The sequence below is a fragment of the Parasteatoda tepidariorum genome, chromosome 1 (genome assembly GCF_982258835.1).
Source record: "Parasteatoda tepidariorum strain Cologne lab strain chromosome 1, Ptep-v5.0, whole genome shotgun sequence".
Classification (NCBI taxonomy): domain Eukaryota; kingdom Metazoa; phylum Arthropoda; class Arachnida; order Araneae; family Theridiidae; genus Parasteatoda; species Parasteatoda tepidariorum.
In genome coordinates, this window is record NC_141755.1 from 23792902 (window position 1) to 23811481 (window position 18580).

The window sequence follows — 18580 nt, forward strand, 5'->3', positions numbered from 1 at the left end:
AGAAGGCAAGAGAACAGCTGGATCAAGTATTGGGAGAAATTTGCCTTCGCGGAGGGCTTTTTGATGCAACTAAGCCGCATTTGCACTACATGTTGAGCAAAATCACGAAACGACGGCGAGGAGACTCTTAATCCATGATCCGTCAACCACTGAGGATTTTTACGCTAGCACTGTGGTCGGGGCGAGCCGGGTGCAGAATTCGTATCGACCAGCTATCACTGGGATTTGAACCCGAATCAACTCATTGGGAGACGAGGGCTGTATCTCCTGCGCCACCACGATTAATAATAGATATTTAACTAAGACCAATATCATTTTAAAACAGAAATTTGTATAAAGGCGTTAAAATAGGTTGCCGGATTTTAACCAAGTCAATAAAAAGGTCTATTTTTTTAAAAAAAACCACCTAAAAAAACAGACTACAAAAAATTCGGCTTTCATTAGAACTAATATTTTGCAAAAAATTTAATAATATTATAGGGATATAATTATAGTTTATTACAGTGAAACCTCTAAGCGATCTCCTCTTTTTAAGACAACTCTTGGGAGGCACGGTTTTCCATAAACTTTTTGTTGAAGAAAACCTTTAGGAGAGACCATCAAAACCTCCTCATCAAATGTAGTCAGAGTGTACTAAAGACGATGCTATCAATGATTTTTTTTTAAGAGTTTAAAGTTAAATTAGGTAAAAAAAAAGTTTAGTTTTAAAAAAAATTGAGCATCTCAAGCAAACAAACAAACAAAACTTAAAGCTAACTAATTTTTATGACATAAAATTAAATGCAAACTTAGACAAAAATAGTCATAATTGTTTATTTATTTAAAACAGTTCTATCATTCATAATTGGTAAATTTGTTTTTACACATAATTAGGGGTCATTTTATATTGACACTAAGTTTTATTTATCGATTCTGTTTTCATGAAGCCATGCATAAGAGGCACTTCCGCACCAAGAAAATGACAGTGCGTATGATTAAAATCGTTTGCAAGAAATTAAATACGCTCGATAAAATTTTGAAATCAATGGAGGTAACCCCAAAGAACGGCCGACCTCCATTAACGACCGTTTTACTCTGGAACAGAGAGTGGCCGTAATTGCTACTGAGAAAGAGAGAGAGAGTCACTGTAATTGCTATTTTTATGTGATTGTATGCTATGGAACAATTTGGAGCAGCAACTTCGCACTTTCGAATTAGTTTGAATCAACAGCTTTAACCTTGGAAGTATAAAGAGAACAATAGTTTTTAACTACTTAGAATTAAATTAGAAATGAACTTGTTTAATGCAAAGTATATGAATGATACAGAATTAACAATAATTACTAATTGTCCAACTTTTAAATACAATATAATAATTATTTTGAACAAATTTATAGAACAGTTTTACAGAATAGGCCGAATTTATAGAAGATTTAGAACAATTTAAAAAAGAAAATAATTGTTCTGAATCAATTTAAAGCACAGTTAGGTTGAATTAGATCATGATTGAAATAGGTTTAGGACAATTTCAAGCAATTTCAAGCAAGTATGAAGCAGCAATTACATTAAAATTAATAACATTTTATCTACTTCTGGAATAAATGCCCTGAAGAAATCTCAAAACCCGCCATCTTGTATTCTAGGTTAAATTTTTAATTTCTCGATATTTTTTGTACTAAGAAACTTTTGATGATGTAGTATTATTAGACTGCACAATACCTTGCCGAAATGGTAGAAAATTAAGAGATCGCTTTATTACATCCGGAGAAAAAGCGCATGATAATTTTTAAAACTTCTAGGAATTTTCCTCAAAATTTCAAAGCAACAAAATGATACGATTTGCGGTTTTGTGCAAGTAATTTAAAAACACACGTTTCACAGTTTTTATATTTTTTTAAAATCGAATCTTATTGCAGTTTAAATTATTGAAAAGCGATTTGGATAATGCTAAAAATTTCCTATAACGTAAACTGCAAAAAAAATTAAGAACCATATTCAAAATTTAAAAACCAATAACTGTAAACAATTTAAATATCTCTCAAAAATTGTTGATGGCAAAATTGGAGTGGTATAATTTTGTATGAAAAATGAATAGAGGATCTAAAGTACCACGTACTTCTGTTTTTACTTATTTGTTTGACAGTTGAGTTCGGTTGGGAGCGGATAGAACTCTTAAGACTTAGTAAAACTAATATAACATATGTTTTATTGATATTATTTCATTTAATAGTCATTAATAAAATCAATTTAAATACGTGTATGTTAATTTTGAATAATAAAATATAAAACATTAATAAGTCAATAAGGATCAGCTTTTTTAAATGATGGCCTATCTTTTTAATATGTTTGGGTTACTCACCAGGCTTTTTGAACTTTTACTCAAAGAGTAAGCAATAAATTTAAACACTAGGTATAAATTTTAAAAGCACTCCATCAAGCTTAGAGATTATTGCTCTTTCTCCAAAAGAAGAAATATTTAAAGATTAGTATTTCAAAATTACATTAAGTAATCCTTGATTACGATACTTTTTAAAATAAACAAAACATAATATTTAAATTAAAAATTATCCCTTGAAAGCGCTAAACTAGGACAAACTTCTGTATTTTTTTTTTTTTTTAATTGACAGACAATTCTAAGTTTAAAATGAAATTTCAAATAAGTAATTCAGGTTATTTATTCTGGAAAAGTTCCTCATTACGTTTCTTCAAACACGTTGTGATTGGTTTGATATCACCTGAAATACTTAGTTTATATTTTTAACCTAAATTCCCAACAGGTTACAGAAGGTGAGGGAAATGAAATGAACTGTGGGTGATAATGTATATTATGCATGCGAGGAACACGATTTCGTTCTAATTCATTAAAAATGGTGATGAGAGAAAATGACGACCATCTTAATTTTAATAGTTTGTTTAACCACTTAAACTAAAAATTAAAATTTAATCCACAATTTAAAGATTTAACAAAAATTATAATTATACGTAAAAAAAATTAAATTTTTTTCTTCTAATTTATTGTGTGTTAAAACTATCATAAGCAATATTCGTAATAAAATGCTAATTTGAAATCAACACAGACAAAACAGTGTAAAACATTTTATAGTGTATAGTGTCTATCTAGAATTAAACAATTTGATATGTATCCTAAGTTGGATTTAATTACTCCTGATATGTTTTTAATTAATCAGACACAACGGCAATAGATTGCACAACTCGAAAATTTTCAAAGTATTAGTCTTGATGTGATATCCGCGTTTGGGCCACCAGCCCAAAACAAATCTTCAGTTCGTACATTCGTTTACATAAAGAAATATACAAACCGAAAGTTAATTATCGACTTAATACGATTAGGATTGTAAACAAATAACATACCTATTGATTATTCCTAACGAAAAAAAGGGACAAAATGGCGCTGACACAAAATGAAACATTACATAAACAAACTAGAATATATTATGTTAAAATAAAATTGATGATCAATACGTATATTTAAAATTTATCGACAATAAAAACTGTATTTAAAAAACGAACAGGAAAACTATATTCAAACAACATTTTGTCTTCAAAACGTTAACACGAAGCAAAATAGACGTTTGTTACCGTCAGTTATCAAAACAAGGCAGACGTTTAAAATGTTCTAAAATTCTTTCTCGATATTAAATAAAATAAAGCATTTATTTTCACCTAAAGTCAATATAGTCTTAGTTCACGTGAATCTCAAATAAAGTTTAGCTAACCAGTAGGGTTTTTTTTAGTAAAAGTTACCTGAAAATCAAATAAAAATATTTAAAGACAATTAAATGGAGAAAAAAAAATTACAGAAATGTTTAAAGAATTAAATAAACAATGGTAAAAATATTTATGTCAAAGTTAAATGGTTAAAATGAAATGTTTTAAAAAATTGAGAAAAAAAAGCTAACTTAAAATATAAAATCTGAAAAAGAAAAATTACAGAAACTCGCAATTTAATCAGGTAAAATCTATCTAGAAAAGCGGTTCCCAATTTTTTTCTGCAACGGAACCCAAAATAATCAACCTTCTTTCGGCGGAACCCCAATTTTATTAGCAGTTTAGGGCAATTGTGAATGTTATAACCTATAAAAGACTATATTTTAAATATTTAATTACAGGAATGAAGATTTTTCATCATTTTATCCAAAGAATATATTCTTTGCCTTGTGGTTGCTTTTCCTGCAGTGCTCACGCATCCTACAGAGGAGGGGTTTTAGATTAAGTCTATGAGAACTTTCCTTCATCTCCCCAATATTCTTTGATTTTATCATTAATAATCTTATACTAGGTTTTAATGTCCGACAGTTAAATTTACAGTCCTATATCTAGTCTAGTTATGAATTTGTTTCTGGTATGTATACATAAGTCGAAAAGGACTAAAATAAGCCGAATTATGGTTTACATCGAAATAAAAACTTAAAAGAACTGCTAAAAAGGTTGAATTTGGTTATTATAGAAACATATTTCCTTATTAAAGAATTTGATTATTTTGATTTGAAAAGAACGATAGGAAATATTAATAGATTTTTTTTTTCATAACATATTTATTTTTTTTCATAACATATTCATATAATATATATTGTTATTCGAAATTTTATACTTTCCTTAAGAAAATGCCATTTCTATTTCATTTGAAGTAATTTCATAAAGGCAGCCGTAAAATTAAATAAATTATGAATTATTGGTTTTAAAATATAATCAGAGGTTTCATAACTCCTCGCTGGTTATAAAAAGTGCTAACTCACGGAACCCCTTGAAATCTAGGGCTCCGTTGAACATCATTTGGGAACCGCTGATTTAGAGATCCTTACAGGGCATCTGCTACATTTTCGATTTTCAAATTCATGACTTTTCATGAATAATTCCAAGAATTTTTCACGACTTACCGAGGTTACTATTTTCTCTGACAAAAACGCAACAATAAATTTAAAAAGCATTACAATAACATTAATTGAAATGATAGGTATAACTAAAACTGTTATACTCTGCATCTTCATTTTTATGATTTTTAACTTAAGAAAAAAGAGTAAAGAAAGAGTTGAAGCAATAAAATAGCAGAAAAAAATACAAAAGCAAATAACTACATACAATCAGATATATGTAGTTATTTAAAGCTATATTATTTCTTCTTAAAAGTAATATAAAAAGCCTAAACTAGAATTTTAAATTGTTAAAATAAAAGATAAATTATAAATAAATTCTAAAATCACTAAAGTTTAAAAGATAATTCGCTCTAGAAATGATGTTCTTTCCTTCATTTTTTGAAAGAACGCCATAATTTTTAAAGAACAGGATAAAAACATATTTTTTCAAATAAAATATGACTGTGAGTGGGAATTTTGTTACAAATTCGAAACATCGGAACACCGTGAAAAACATTTTAAAAATTAGGTTTTTCGGCGACCTAAATCCATGACCTTCCATGATTTTTTTTAAAAAATAGTTAAAATCATGATAAATTTTGCTCAATAACGAAATACATGATTTTCCAGATGTGCAAATACGCTGCCCATATTTAAACTATTAAGAAAACACTATTAAACTCGCAATTTTAACAGTTAAAAAATATGTTTGAACTAGTAATTAACCTCTAACTCTGACAAAACACCACAGAAAGATTGAAAATAGATGGCAGCACACTCGTCTAATGAAACAAATAAACATGCGAATTGCACCGCTAAATTTAAAATAAACAAAGCTGTTGCAAGTATTCTACAAAATAAATTTTGAATTTCTAATACAATATCATTTTGTAAAATTATTCATTTAAAAAATAATAATAAACAAATTAACTTAAGTGACGCACGCACTAACAGTAGAAAGTTTACATTAAAATTTACCTATGAACACAGTCAATAAGAAAAAAAAAAAAATTATGGGTTGATTTTTAAAACTATTCTTACCATATGTAATCCTTTTTTGTAAAAAAATAATAAGTAACAATAAATCTACGGATCAAGAAGTTAAAAGAAATGTTACAGTTAGAGTAATTATATTGTCTACTACATTGTAGAATAAAATTAATTTTAAGAATAGCAATTTTTTTGTTGTTGCCTGAAAACCTGAGGCTTATAAAATTTATCAATTTAAAATAAAAAAAATTATAAATTTAAAATTATTAATTACAAAAAATTATTAATTTAGTAATTTAAAACCAAAATATTATTTTATTTAATAAGAGATAAATACAGATATAATCTGTATAAATAGTTAGTTTCCTAAAACCTAAGAAAAAAAAACAATAAAATATTTCTTAAAAATCATTTTCTTCAATCTGGGCTCAAATAAATTCTACATTTTTTATTCTTTTATTTATTTAATTATTTTTTGAACACAAAACGAAATGGTCGCAACACAATAAATAAATAATAAAATAAAAATAGCGTAATTTACCTGCACCCCAACAAACCAAAAGTTATCGAAATTTTTGATTTTCAATATTTAACGAAAAAAGTACAGACGTAACTAGAATAAATTACACGGAACATAATTTTATGAATGAAAGAATAAGTCCAATCTCTTTTACTGATGTTGAGAAAAGCATAAAAAAATTGTTACTAAGAGACACATAAAATGAAATTATTTTCTTAATAATTAAAAAAATACATACGCATTAAATTTTTTAAAGTTTTTTCTCTCATTAATATATATTTAAATAAAAATAGAAATAAAATTTAATATACTTACAAGAAAAGTAGAACATATCCACATAAACAATTTCGATTTGGAACCAAAACAAAAGCGAAATTTATCTTACATATGTTAAACAGTTTGAGTGAGAAAATAATAACAAAATCAAGTGAGATCCTTTCAAAACAGTGGCTACTCGGGGGGAGACGAAATCTGGAAACTTTCCCGCAATTCAAAAGGAGGAGCAAGAGAGGAGAAACAAAAAGTTTTTCGGATTCACGGAGTATACGATGCTCCGGCTGGAGTAAAAGGAGCGGATGCTTCAGCGAAGGAAAAGGGTTGCCACAATCGAATTACATTATCCAGGTGAAAGTTGGCGAGTTCGAGAACATTTTTCAGAAAAATTTATTTAGGTCATAATTTATATTCATTTTATCTTTATTTATCAAACAGAAAGATAATTTTCGTCTTACCGTTTCGTGCATTATCACTGGACAGAAAAATGCCTTGATATAGTCGCGGTAATAAGCATAACTTTAATAATAGTTATAAAAGTAAATACTTGTAAATTATACATTTGTCTCTTATTTCAGTATTTACCTGTAAATGCATTTATTCATCATATCTTTTAATTATTATTTATTCTCTGTTATTATTTAAATTTTGAGTATCATTAAAATCTAGCCGCATTTGGCGACCAGGTTGGTCACTTTTCAAAATGAACTAGTACAACACATAAACTTTATGGTTACCAAGCCGAATGCACAGCACAACTGCATTTATATTTTAATTCTTATAGTGTAAGGATTGGAGGGGTTGAAGAATTGTAAATATTCGAATTCTTCGACCTTTCTAATCCTAACGCCTTAATTAGTTTTAAATAATTTATTAATCAAATTTTTTTCACCCGCTACGCGGCTTTGCGAGCACGGAAGTACTTAGATTTCAATTTTAACTACTTTCAAGAAATGTCCGTGATATTGTAAAAATTTTCTATGTATTGAATTTTAGTAATAATTTGTCTGGCAGTCATTAAATCATACTAACCACCATAAGTATGAGTGCGGGACATTTCAGCACAGAAGACAGCAGAATTAATAAAATTATTTCCATCTGTGTCGTGACATTAAACAGAAATCTCATCCCAATTATCCATTATACGCTGTACTACTTCCTCGCACACCGCTCGAGTCATAACTTGAGTATCGCATAATGTATGTGCTATTTTATTTTATAACCGTCCTTGAACAGCCGACACAATTTTTTGGGTTTACGACTACTAATGTTCAACTTCGTAGCCTTGTAATTTTGAACCCAATCCAGAAGACAAGGGAACTGCTGGATCAAGTATTAGGAGAAATTTGCCTTTGCGGAGGACTTTTTGACGGAACTAACCCGCATTTGCGTCACATGGAGAGGAAGATCACGAGAACCTCCCACGCCTAGCCTGACGGCAAGGGGGCGCTAACCCATGATCCGTCAACTACTGAGGATATTTCACGTCAGCACTGTGATTGGTGCAAGCCGGATGCGTAATTCGTATCGACCAACCATCGCTGGCATTCGAACCCGGTTCACCTCATTGAAAGGCGAACGCTCTGTTGCCTGAGCCTGCTCGAAAAAGGCAAGCTCCGTCACCAAGAACTGACTAAACAGTATGATGCACCATAGTACCATTTATGTTTAAAACTTCTATAGTCATTTTAGAAGGGATGAAAAATAATGACTTCGTAACTAAGTTTTTATTTCTAAAAATTACAAAATCTAAATAAATACTCAAATTATATCATTTTATGCAATATTTAACGATGAATATATTTGGATAATATTTTACAGCTATTAAAATGTAAATTAGTTATATTTATACCTTCATAATAACTCATATGTGTGACTTCACCGTCTCAACATATGCTATTAAAATTATTGAATGTAAAATAAAATTAATAAATTAAATTAAAATTAAGTATCTGGAATTAACTTTTTGAACAATTGCTAAGTAGTCTCTTTATAACAATTAACGAGTTTTTATAGTAATGAAAATTAAATACGAATTTAATAAACAAGTTTGCATATGAAGTTGTATTGCAATGGTAACCGAGGCAAAATAATTAAGTTTGAATTTCAGCCAAAATTTTCTGTAAAACCTGTTGAATCAAATCTGTGTTAATATAATAAAAAATTTCGGGGTTTTTTAAATAAATAATTTTAATGAAACAACTGTTTATGGTCCACAAACGAAAATGATTGCGAAGCACGATAGTAACTGTTAATAACTTTTTTAACTTTAAGATGCCTTTACTAAAAAATAACCCTTTGAAGCATTAAAAGATAAAAAAAATTTAATATTAACGGAGAGGTAGAAAGTTTGTCTTTCCTTTTAATTCAATCTTGAATAATGTTTTAACCCTTGAACCGATATAAGACTAGTGTATAGTTTAAGGCATTTTTATATTTAAAAAAGGTAGAACATGATTTTTCGAAATGGGAAAAATCTTAAAGCTTATTTTAAAAGACTTCATGTAAAAAAAATAATTTTAATATGGCTGAAGAGTAAAAATAAAATACATTTTATTTTTTGATATTTTTTTCATTGGTAAGGATTAAAAAAAACAACTTTTTTTTCGTAAACTTTTTTTTGTGTTAATGTATTGATGATATTGGTATTTTTAAATTACTGGTTATGAGTGTGTAAGCAATATTTAGCATTTAGTTTGTTACAATTCAAGTTTTCAGAACTGGAACAAATAGCGGCATTAAACAAATTGTTGAACTGGTTAAATATTTAATTTTTCTACTTACAGCAATTTGGTTGAAAACGGGCAAAAAAATCTGTATTGTAAAAAGTTCACAGTAAGAATGAGAAGAAATTGGAAAAATTACAAGCAAAAGCTAAATTACATGGGAGGATAAAATCCACGGTTAATCAGTGAGAAAGTTAGGAATTTTAAAAAGGCCAAATTTTATATCTCTTTTGTTTTCCACATTCAGGTCTAGCGAGTCTTGAGAATAGGTGTCTACATTCGAGCGCTCGAAACACGTCGACTTATACCATTTTCGTAAGTTCTTGAAGTAAATGAAGTATTTACGTTATCAAATATATCATTCCACTTCCGTTTCTAGGGTTTATTAATTTAACAGGCCGGTATAGCCTGGTCGGTAGGGCACTGGGCCCATGTCCGAGAGTTTGGGGGTTCGATCTCCGCCGACCGAAGACTCCCCGTGTAGTAAAGTGACTGGTGCACGTTAAATCTGTCGAGTCGCAAAAGTCCTCCATGTTCCCATAACAAATCAAAACCTCTGGTGGTACTGGATCGATCGTTGTCTGATTAAGGTCAAAATTACGATCTGTGGACGAATGAATCGATGTATGAATGGGTCCGCCCTATAAACGGGTGCGATGTATGATGTGGCAGAGTCGAATTCTTGGCCACAGATGGCGCCACTGAAAAACAAGAAGAGCACACTCTGCCTTAAATTTGCTCGATTTCTCCAGACAGGCTTACCCGTGTGGCTAGTGGCATTAGAACCCACCAACCAACCATTAATTTAATAGAGAATAATGTTAAGAAGGGATGATCAATACAAATTACTGGTAAATACCATTAAATAAGGGATTAATAAGTACGGCCAAAACCGTTTAAACTTATATTAATTTTACGATGATGGCAGCCAAAGATATCTGTATCAAATCATGTGATTTTTCGGTCCAATGAAAATGCATGAAACGGTTTGATCATAATAATGTTTTTACGATAATAGGAAAATGAATTGATAAAATCACCTACAATTTCATATAACAAATAAAGCAAATTTGCTGTGAGTAATCAGGATTTTGCCTTGCTTTTGTTTCGGAAACTTATTTTTCCAAGAAAATTAACGTATTTCTGTCTCGAAATGTAGATCCAAAGAATTCCATTTCAATGAGGTCACTTTATGCGGATAAATCTTTTATGGTAGTGTCAAAAAACATCATTTTTAGGAAACATTTTCGAAACATTAAATACACACCAGTTGAAATTTTTTTTTCAATCAATAGTTGCACAAATTGAATTTGTTTAACAAGTTTTCTTAAAAATTCTTGATCATTAACATTTTTTAGAAAACATTCGTCCGATATAGTACTAATATTTCTGAAGAAAAAAAAATCAGAAATATAATTGATATAAAAAATTTTTGAATAAATATTAAGACTTGATTGAGAATATTAAGACTTGAATATTAGACACTTGATTGATTAATTGCTCCATAATAGCAATCAATCAAGCAATATATATACATATATAGACACATATACATATATATTGTCTTAGTTGTAAAATTGTGTTGGTTTGTATCTTTCAGAGTTGAGTTGTGTGCATAATTTCGTAGTGTTGATAAATAACGATTTAAATCATTTACTTTTTCGCACCCCCGCACGAAAATCGGGTATTTTGTTGTAGCATAAAATATTTTGCTTCTAACGACGATTCCTATACTATTAATTGAATTAACAATAAAGAATGTCAGAAAAAAAAAGTTATAAAGAAAATCTAAGATTCAATAAGTTTAATTCGGCTTTGGCTACGAAAGCACTATTCTTGAAGGTATAATCGATTAGATCCTCTTTTCATTATTTTTTCCAGTTTTTAATTTTTGTTAAAATTTTTTAAATTATAAATATTTATATAATTTAACATAATTTAAAAATTCAAGAAATAACCGTCAAAATGAAAAAGTAGCAATTTTATTAACGCGTGGCACAAAGACTACGTAACAACCAAAAAACTGGTAGTTTAATGGAATTTATTATTATTATTATTTATTTTTCAATTTAACGTTTTCGTTTTTATTCGATCAATAGATTAGAATCAAAAAGAAGCCCCCCCCCCTAAAGTTTCTTTAATTTATATTTAATCGCATAATATGATATTGATAACAATGTTTTTATAAGTTGAAAGTAAAGTAAAAAAGTTGCAATAGACACCGTGCTATGGGAATTATCACTATGAAGGATTCTTAATATGGCGAGTGAATAAAGGAAGCAAAAGACGGAAAATCAATCAGGACTTCAGTGAAAAGTTTTATCAGTTTATAAATAAATATAAAATCTTATAAACATACTTTTCGTGGTTTGGCTATAGATAACCATATTTATTATCATTAATCTAGAATTTCGAAATTAATAAAACAAAGAGGAGAAAAACAGATATTAAAATAATAATAAAAAATAAAATGCAGTGTTATTATGAATATAATTAAATGATAAAGTGATATGTATGGGTTAAGACTTTAATGTTTGAACGGAATAAAGCTGATATTGTCGAATTCGGAACTTTAACTCAAGATTTTAAGATTTGATTTACTTTTCTATAATTCGACAACGTTTACCTGAATCTGAGTTCGAGTATTTAAATTTTTAGTTTATTTATTGCTTTCCTTAACATTACCTTTCGCCAAATATTGGATGGAGATTTCGCCAAGTGCTCTTTCGTATCAGTTTATTTCAGATGCGAAGACAGAAAGAGAAAAATTGAAGCATGCGCACTATTTTCGAAATTTTGATTGGTCAGCTCTCCATAGTCTTCAACCAATCACACACGTAGCAATTCACTAAACTGATGTGAGATAGGAAACGAGGAGCAAGGATTCATGGAATGTAAGTAGAAATTTTCGGAGAAAAGAAAGGAGTAACGGAATGTAAACAAGGAAAGTAATTACGATAGCTCATTCAATTTATTAGTTTAAAATTGAAAATGTTATTCAAATACCATCAGGATTTGAGAGTTGAAATAAATTAATTGAAAGAATCAATTCTAAAAATGGATAATGTTTCGTCGATTTTAATTTTATTTTAAAATTTTTATAAGGAAAATAAATTGAAAATTATCTTGAAAACATGAAAAATATATACGTAACAAAAATATATTTACATAGATCCATTGCTTTGAACTTTTAAATAATAAAAAACTGAGCGCTTATAAAAAAAACCATAAAATTTAAATAAAAGCTATCAATCCTGTATGTATTTCTCCACAAAATATAACAACATTATGACCATATTTTTAACAAAGAAAACACAATGCTTTGACGTTCTGAAGTTAAAGCAGCAACACAGCTTAGACAGATTCTGTTAAATTCACTTTATGATTGAAATAGGCAGATTTTTGCTTTGTATTTTTGTATGTTAATACTCTTTTTAATGTGGTCTACTAAAAATAAATTTGTAATAAAAAAATAATGTTTTGAGAAAGTGCGGTAAGAGAATTAAATTTCTAGTAGAATTTAATTATTTATGTGACTTAGCACAATTTGTTTAACCTTTAAAAAACATTTGACTTTTTTATGAAACGTGACTTTTTTCTGAATTTTTTCCATTTGACTAAACTTGTTCAAATATTTTCTCAAAATCGTGCAAAAAAATTTACTTGTTGGTTTGCTTGCGTTTTATTATTATTATTTTGGAATATAAGTTATTTGTATTAAAAAGTTTTAATTGACAGTAAACATTTGCTATTGTAAAATAAACAAGTTATTAGCATTTTAAGAGTAGTCTTTAAAAAACTCTAGCTGGCTAAAAAGATTTTTTAAGTATATTTATGCATTAATTAAATTACTTCGGAGAAAACACCAATAAATCTTTTGAAAGAAAAAATATAAGCCGAATATTTCATCTTAACTACGTTTTGGCTTATATATATTGAGTTGAATTTTATTGAGAATAAACGATTTGAACTTTACGGTATAACTCAATCAATTAAATAAATCACACTTCATGTCTTCATTTCTAACCGAATAATCATAAGTCATGTATTACAAAAAGACAGCAATAAGACATTTTCGGTAAGTTTATAGATCGATCGTACTAAAACACTTTGCCAATTTCTTGCTCCGCTCACGAAACCTAGTGATTGCTTTCTCATTCATTATTGTCTTTTTTTCTACAAAAACAAAGAACAATTTGTTAAACAAAATAAACGTTTATTGTAGTTTTATACCTGCATATTTTGTCAATAAATGTAAAGAAGTGAACAATTAACTTGATTTGAAACGATAATCTTACTTGATGTACTAAATCGTACTTGCAAAAGAAAAACTAAGAAATACACAATGTTTTTCTCCTCTAGAAGTATTTTTACTCATTAACAAGACATAGCAGCTCAAATAGGGAACAGTTTTTATCCTTCTTGTTTGAAGTTTTTTTTTCTCTCTTATTTTTAAAAATTTGTATGGATGCTGTTTCCTACACTAGGGTGCATTGCTGCCTATACTTCCGGGTCACTGTTTCCGTTGTACGTTGAAGCCATTTAGTTCACAACATAATCATTGTGTTTCGCGACTAAATTGAGTAGTATTTCTTGTATACGTGTACTTGATTTATTATTTGAGTTTTAAAAAAAAGGAATCGTTATTTAAAGACCTGTCACTCCAAGACGTAAGAATCGTTATAAAACACTTCTTTACCACGTGAACAATATAATAACCTCGAAATTTAAACCTAAATGATAATTGGTAAAATGAACTTAATTTCGCTGTTCGAACAATATGCTAACACTAACGTATGATGGTGCACGGATTGCAACAAGAACAAACAGTACTAAACAAGAAAAAAAAAAGACCAAATCCAGACTGCCAAAAAAACGAGTTCTTTCTAAATATAGCCACCATGACACCGTTTTTAACAATACATCTATAAATAACTAAAACAAATTTTCACTTCAAACTCACTAGAATTATTTAATATCATTAAGATCTTATGAAATACGGCAGATTTGAGATCAAAAATTAAATAAATTATTTATTTTATTAAAAACAAAATTAGCTGTTTGAAAACATCGCCTCGCTGAATAAGCTATAGTAAACAGATGTATACTTTCTAACCGGAAGCTGAGCAGTTCAAGAGCTCGTGATTGAATGTTGTTTACATTTATATTGTTATAAGAAAATTATCTGTTTGAAAACATCGCCTCGCAGAATAAGCTACAGCAAGCAGATGTATACTTTCTAACCGGAAACAGGGCAGGTCGAGATCTCGTGATTGTTGTCTTTTACATTTATATTGAAAATACCATCCATACATATGTTAAGATTTAGATATGGTAAACCAAAATTCCCCTTTTCTCTCTTTCTTTCGTTTGTTTGTTACTTCTAACATGAATTCAACTAAATAAATAAAGAATTCGAGAGAGATGAAAACAATTTTTAACGATAATGAATAAATAGTCAATATTTAAAGAAAAAATTTAAAAATATTCACGAAAAAAAAAACACTTAAAATCACAATATCTTTCGAACAAATTTGAATTTCGAAAAAAACTCAAATTAAGTTTCAGCACGTTAAATTTCAACTCTGTAATTTCATTTCTGAGGTCTGAAGAGCGGTCCGCATGGTATATTATACTACAAATTTAGCAGTCAATAACTTTAATCGAATATTGATTTTTTTTATTTCACCGTATTACTACTCCCTGTACATTTTTCTATACATCATCGTTATTTTATATTTCTAAGTCATATAGTTTTTACGTAACAAAGCAAAAAAAATCGAACACCCAAAACAATGGAAGGCAACGGCTCTTAACAATTTTTTAGCGTTTCATCTTAGCGTTAGTTTTTTTTTCTTTTTTTTTCTGTGAAAAAACTATAAGACTTAAAAACTGGAAATTACGAAGGTGCGTAGAAAGATGTACAAGGAGCACAGTGGAGTAAAAAAAAAATCAACATTCGAGAATTAATTATTGCTAACTAGAATTATTAACTCGAGAATTATTGACTAAACTTGTAGAGGAAAATACCAGAATCAGAAGAAATTTGGAATAACCATTTATATTAGCCAAATATTAGGGAAAAGGAGGTCGGTCAAATCAAAAGAAATAAATTACCTTTTGTATTAACTTCAGAAAAATGGCGAAAATTTAGAGACTGAAAGAACTGAAAAAAGGCTTCAAAAAATCATGGGGAAAAGAGTAAACAAAAAAGTGATAAAATAATAATAATAATCATTGGATAACACAATGATAGACATTCATGATTCAGAATCTACTATCAAACTGTGAGAAAGAAAAGGGGAAAAAAATTTATTCTGTACCCCACTTTAATTTCCATTTTATGACTGAAAAAAAAAATAGCAGAAAAAAGAGAGATAGCAAGATTACGTGCTGTCAGATACAAATCTTATTATTTACATTGAAATTTCTAAAAATAAACTATTAAAAAAAATTTATAAAGAACAATAAAAATCCTATCAGAATCTTATAAGTCTTGCAATAAGTTATATTACTTCTTGTTTAATTGAATAAAACAATCTGTATACCTCGGGTAATTTTGTTTTCAAAAATTATAAGTTCAATGAAAATTTTATTTTCAAGTTTAAAAAAATTAAAAACAAATGTTTTCATTTCTGAAGCCACTCAATAATTTTTTTAGAGCTACATCTTACAAAGAATTGCTTGATAGATAATTATATAATTTTCATATTGTTTTTCATAAATGTTATCAGAGCCTGATTTATCATAAGGCCTGAGAGGCTCAGGCCTAGGGTCCCCTCATTTCTTAATGTTACAAATTTCTTTTTATGTTTTTCCTTAAGAATTGTCTGTTACTAGGGTTCACGCTAGAATAGCTAAATGTTCTACAAATGTCGCTAAAATAAGACGCGTAGGCGACAAAATTGTCATCTTGAAATATGTTTTGATATTACAAATAGTGACAAAAACATTTTTTTCTTGTTGCACTGAATTCCATGCATTTAAAATTAATTGCTGTACTTGTTCCTTATTGTTCTACTCATAGGTTAGATTTTGGTTTCAAATTTTGTTTAAACGGAATAATTAAAAGTGTCTGGTAAGAAAAGTTTAAATTTAAATGTTGATATTTCTAATTTACATATAAAATTAATTTTTATATAATTAATTTCTGATATAATATTTTGTTACTTCTCACATTTTCTGCTTTCTTCATTTATTTATTTATTTGGTCTAAGCATTTTAATCTATATGTTAAATCTGTTTATTAATACTAATTTTAGCTTTTTTTTCATTTAATTTTAATAAATATTAATCTTTAATCATGATGGGGTAATGAACCTAATTAGTTTTAGGGTATAATAGATGGCAATTACTAATTTTTTATCTATACCATAACATTAATTACGCAATTGTAAAAGTTTGTCTACCATATTAAGTTTAAGGACCACTAAATGATCACCTATGTGATCATACTGGACCACTAAATTTTCATTGCTGGTGTGAACCCTATCTATTAGAATTATGAGTTAACAAAAAATAAAATAAATATAAGCTCAAATTTTCTGATATATCGTAATTTACTTACGTAATAAATAATTTAAAAACACTTCATAATTAAAGAATTATTTATTGTTGCCCCTGAATTTCTATTTCTTTTTAATAATTAAAATTTTAAGACTTAAAAATTCTTTTTTTTTTTTAAAGTACTAGTTAAAACCAGAAATAATCATTTCAATGAGAGAATAAAATATTTTTTAAAAGCATTGCAGTTCAGTTAAATTCCCTTTGTTTAATTAACTCAAGCAACAAAAAAAATTTCTTTCAGTTATTCAGGGATCCTTCTAAGAAAAACAGTTATTTTGAGAGTTTTAATATTTTTAAACACTACAAAATAATTGGTACGTAAAAAAATATTGTATTACCAGTTTTTAATTTGTTGTCCACGCTTATAGAAGGTTTAATTAGAGGTAGTGACAAAAGTGGGAATAACCAACTTAAATAATTTTTCATTTAAATTTAAAAAATAAATTATTTTAAAACTAAACACTATAAATAAATATATAATCATAATAATTAAAAAAAATTTTTCCAAAAAACTGGAATTTTTGTTCCAAAAACTGCGATATGACAAGCAGAAAAAGGATCTTTTATTTAAAAAAAATAAACTCAATTTGTGCTACTTGAGGTGTAAATACCTTCTAAAAATATTTAAATTTATTGAACTATAAAAAATGAAATAAAACCTTTTATTTTTTATAATTTAGTAACTTAAATGATTTTTACTTTAAAGAAAGCATATATACTTTTAAAAAAAATCTCTATATATGGAAATGCTGAAGCAAGTAAGATACTACATTAGATTATATGATAGTAAATTATAAAATATTGAAGTAACGTTCACTTCAGTATAAAATAGACGAACAGCAATATCATGAATTCGAATAACAGAAATTTTTTGATATTGTGAAAAATCTGAATTCTCTATTCATTTGCTATGTTGTAAATAAAAAAAAAATAAAAAACTGTTTCAGCTGAATATATTTAATATAATTCTACATTTACTGTCTAAAATCAACGTATTTTCCATGTTTATGTCGAATTTTTTCAAAACCTCCGTTTCTCGAACTTCTAATAATAGAACACAAATGTCAAAACTTTCTTTACCAGTAGAACTTGCAGACAGAGATGAATTTCCTTAACCCCCAGGAAGTAGTGATGAACAGGTTGGGGGTGTTTTTTTGAATTCCAATCACTATTCCTGCACTTCCTTAACTAGAAAGGAATACAATGATTCGAGCAGTAAGTGAAAAACCAATGAGTAGTGACCGCCAGAGGTTAGCTTTTGAACATAGATAAGAAAGCCAAGAATAGAAATTCATTTTCACCTCAAAATTGCAAGGAATGGATCAAAGGATAATTATGAAGTTTTAAAGTGAACTATAGAAAACAATTGGTACGCAAACTTGTAGATGCCATCGATGAAAAAGTTCTCTTCCAAAAACAAAGATGTTAGATGCTAACAGAATTACTGTTTTGCCTAGGGAAATGTGTCTCTAAAAACTATCCAAAATGGTTGTGAAAAGCTGGTTTTAGGAATATCTGTGAAAATGATGAAGAAGAGGTTGAAGGCACCAGTAAAGAAGAAGGAACTGTTGACGCTGAAAATGCAGTTCCAGATTTGCCAAAATGGAATGCAATATAATCTGGATTTAATATTGATATTAATTTTGATGATT

General features: G+C 28.2%; 1 protein-coding gene across 5 annotated transcripts in view; it reads right to left on the bottom strand.

Annotated features, from left to right (window-relative positions):
* MED15 (mediator complex subunit 15) overlaps positions 1-18580 on the bottom strand; it is a 93695-nt gene that overhangs the window by 47671 nt on the left and 27444 nt on the right. Inside the window, exon 1 of one of the 5 annotated variants that reach the window (XM_071180111.2) lies at positions 6679-6945. The exons of 3 other annotated variants lie outside the window; for them this stretch is intronic. In XM_071180111.2, the coding sequence (XP_071036212.1) occupies positions 6679-6694 (16 nt within the window). In that variant the 5' untranslated portion in view covers positions 6695-6945. Of the gene's footprint in view, positions 1-6678; positions 6946-18580 lie in introns of those variants that run through there. One more of the 5 variants, XM_043041544.3, reaches the window with a different exon arrangement.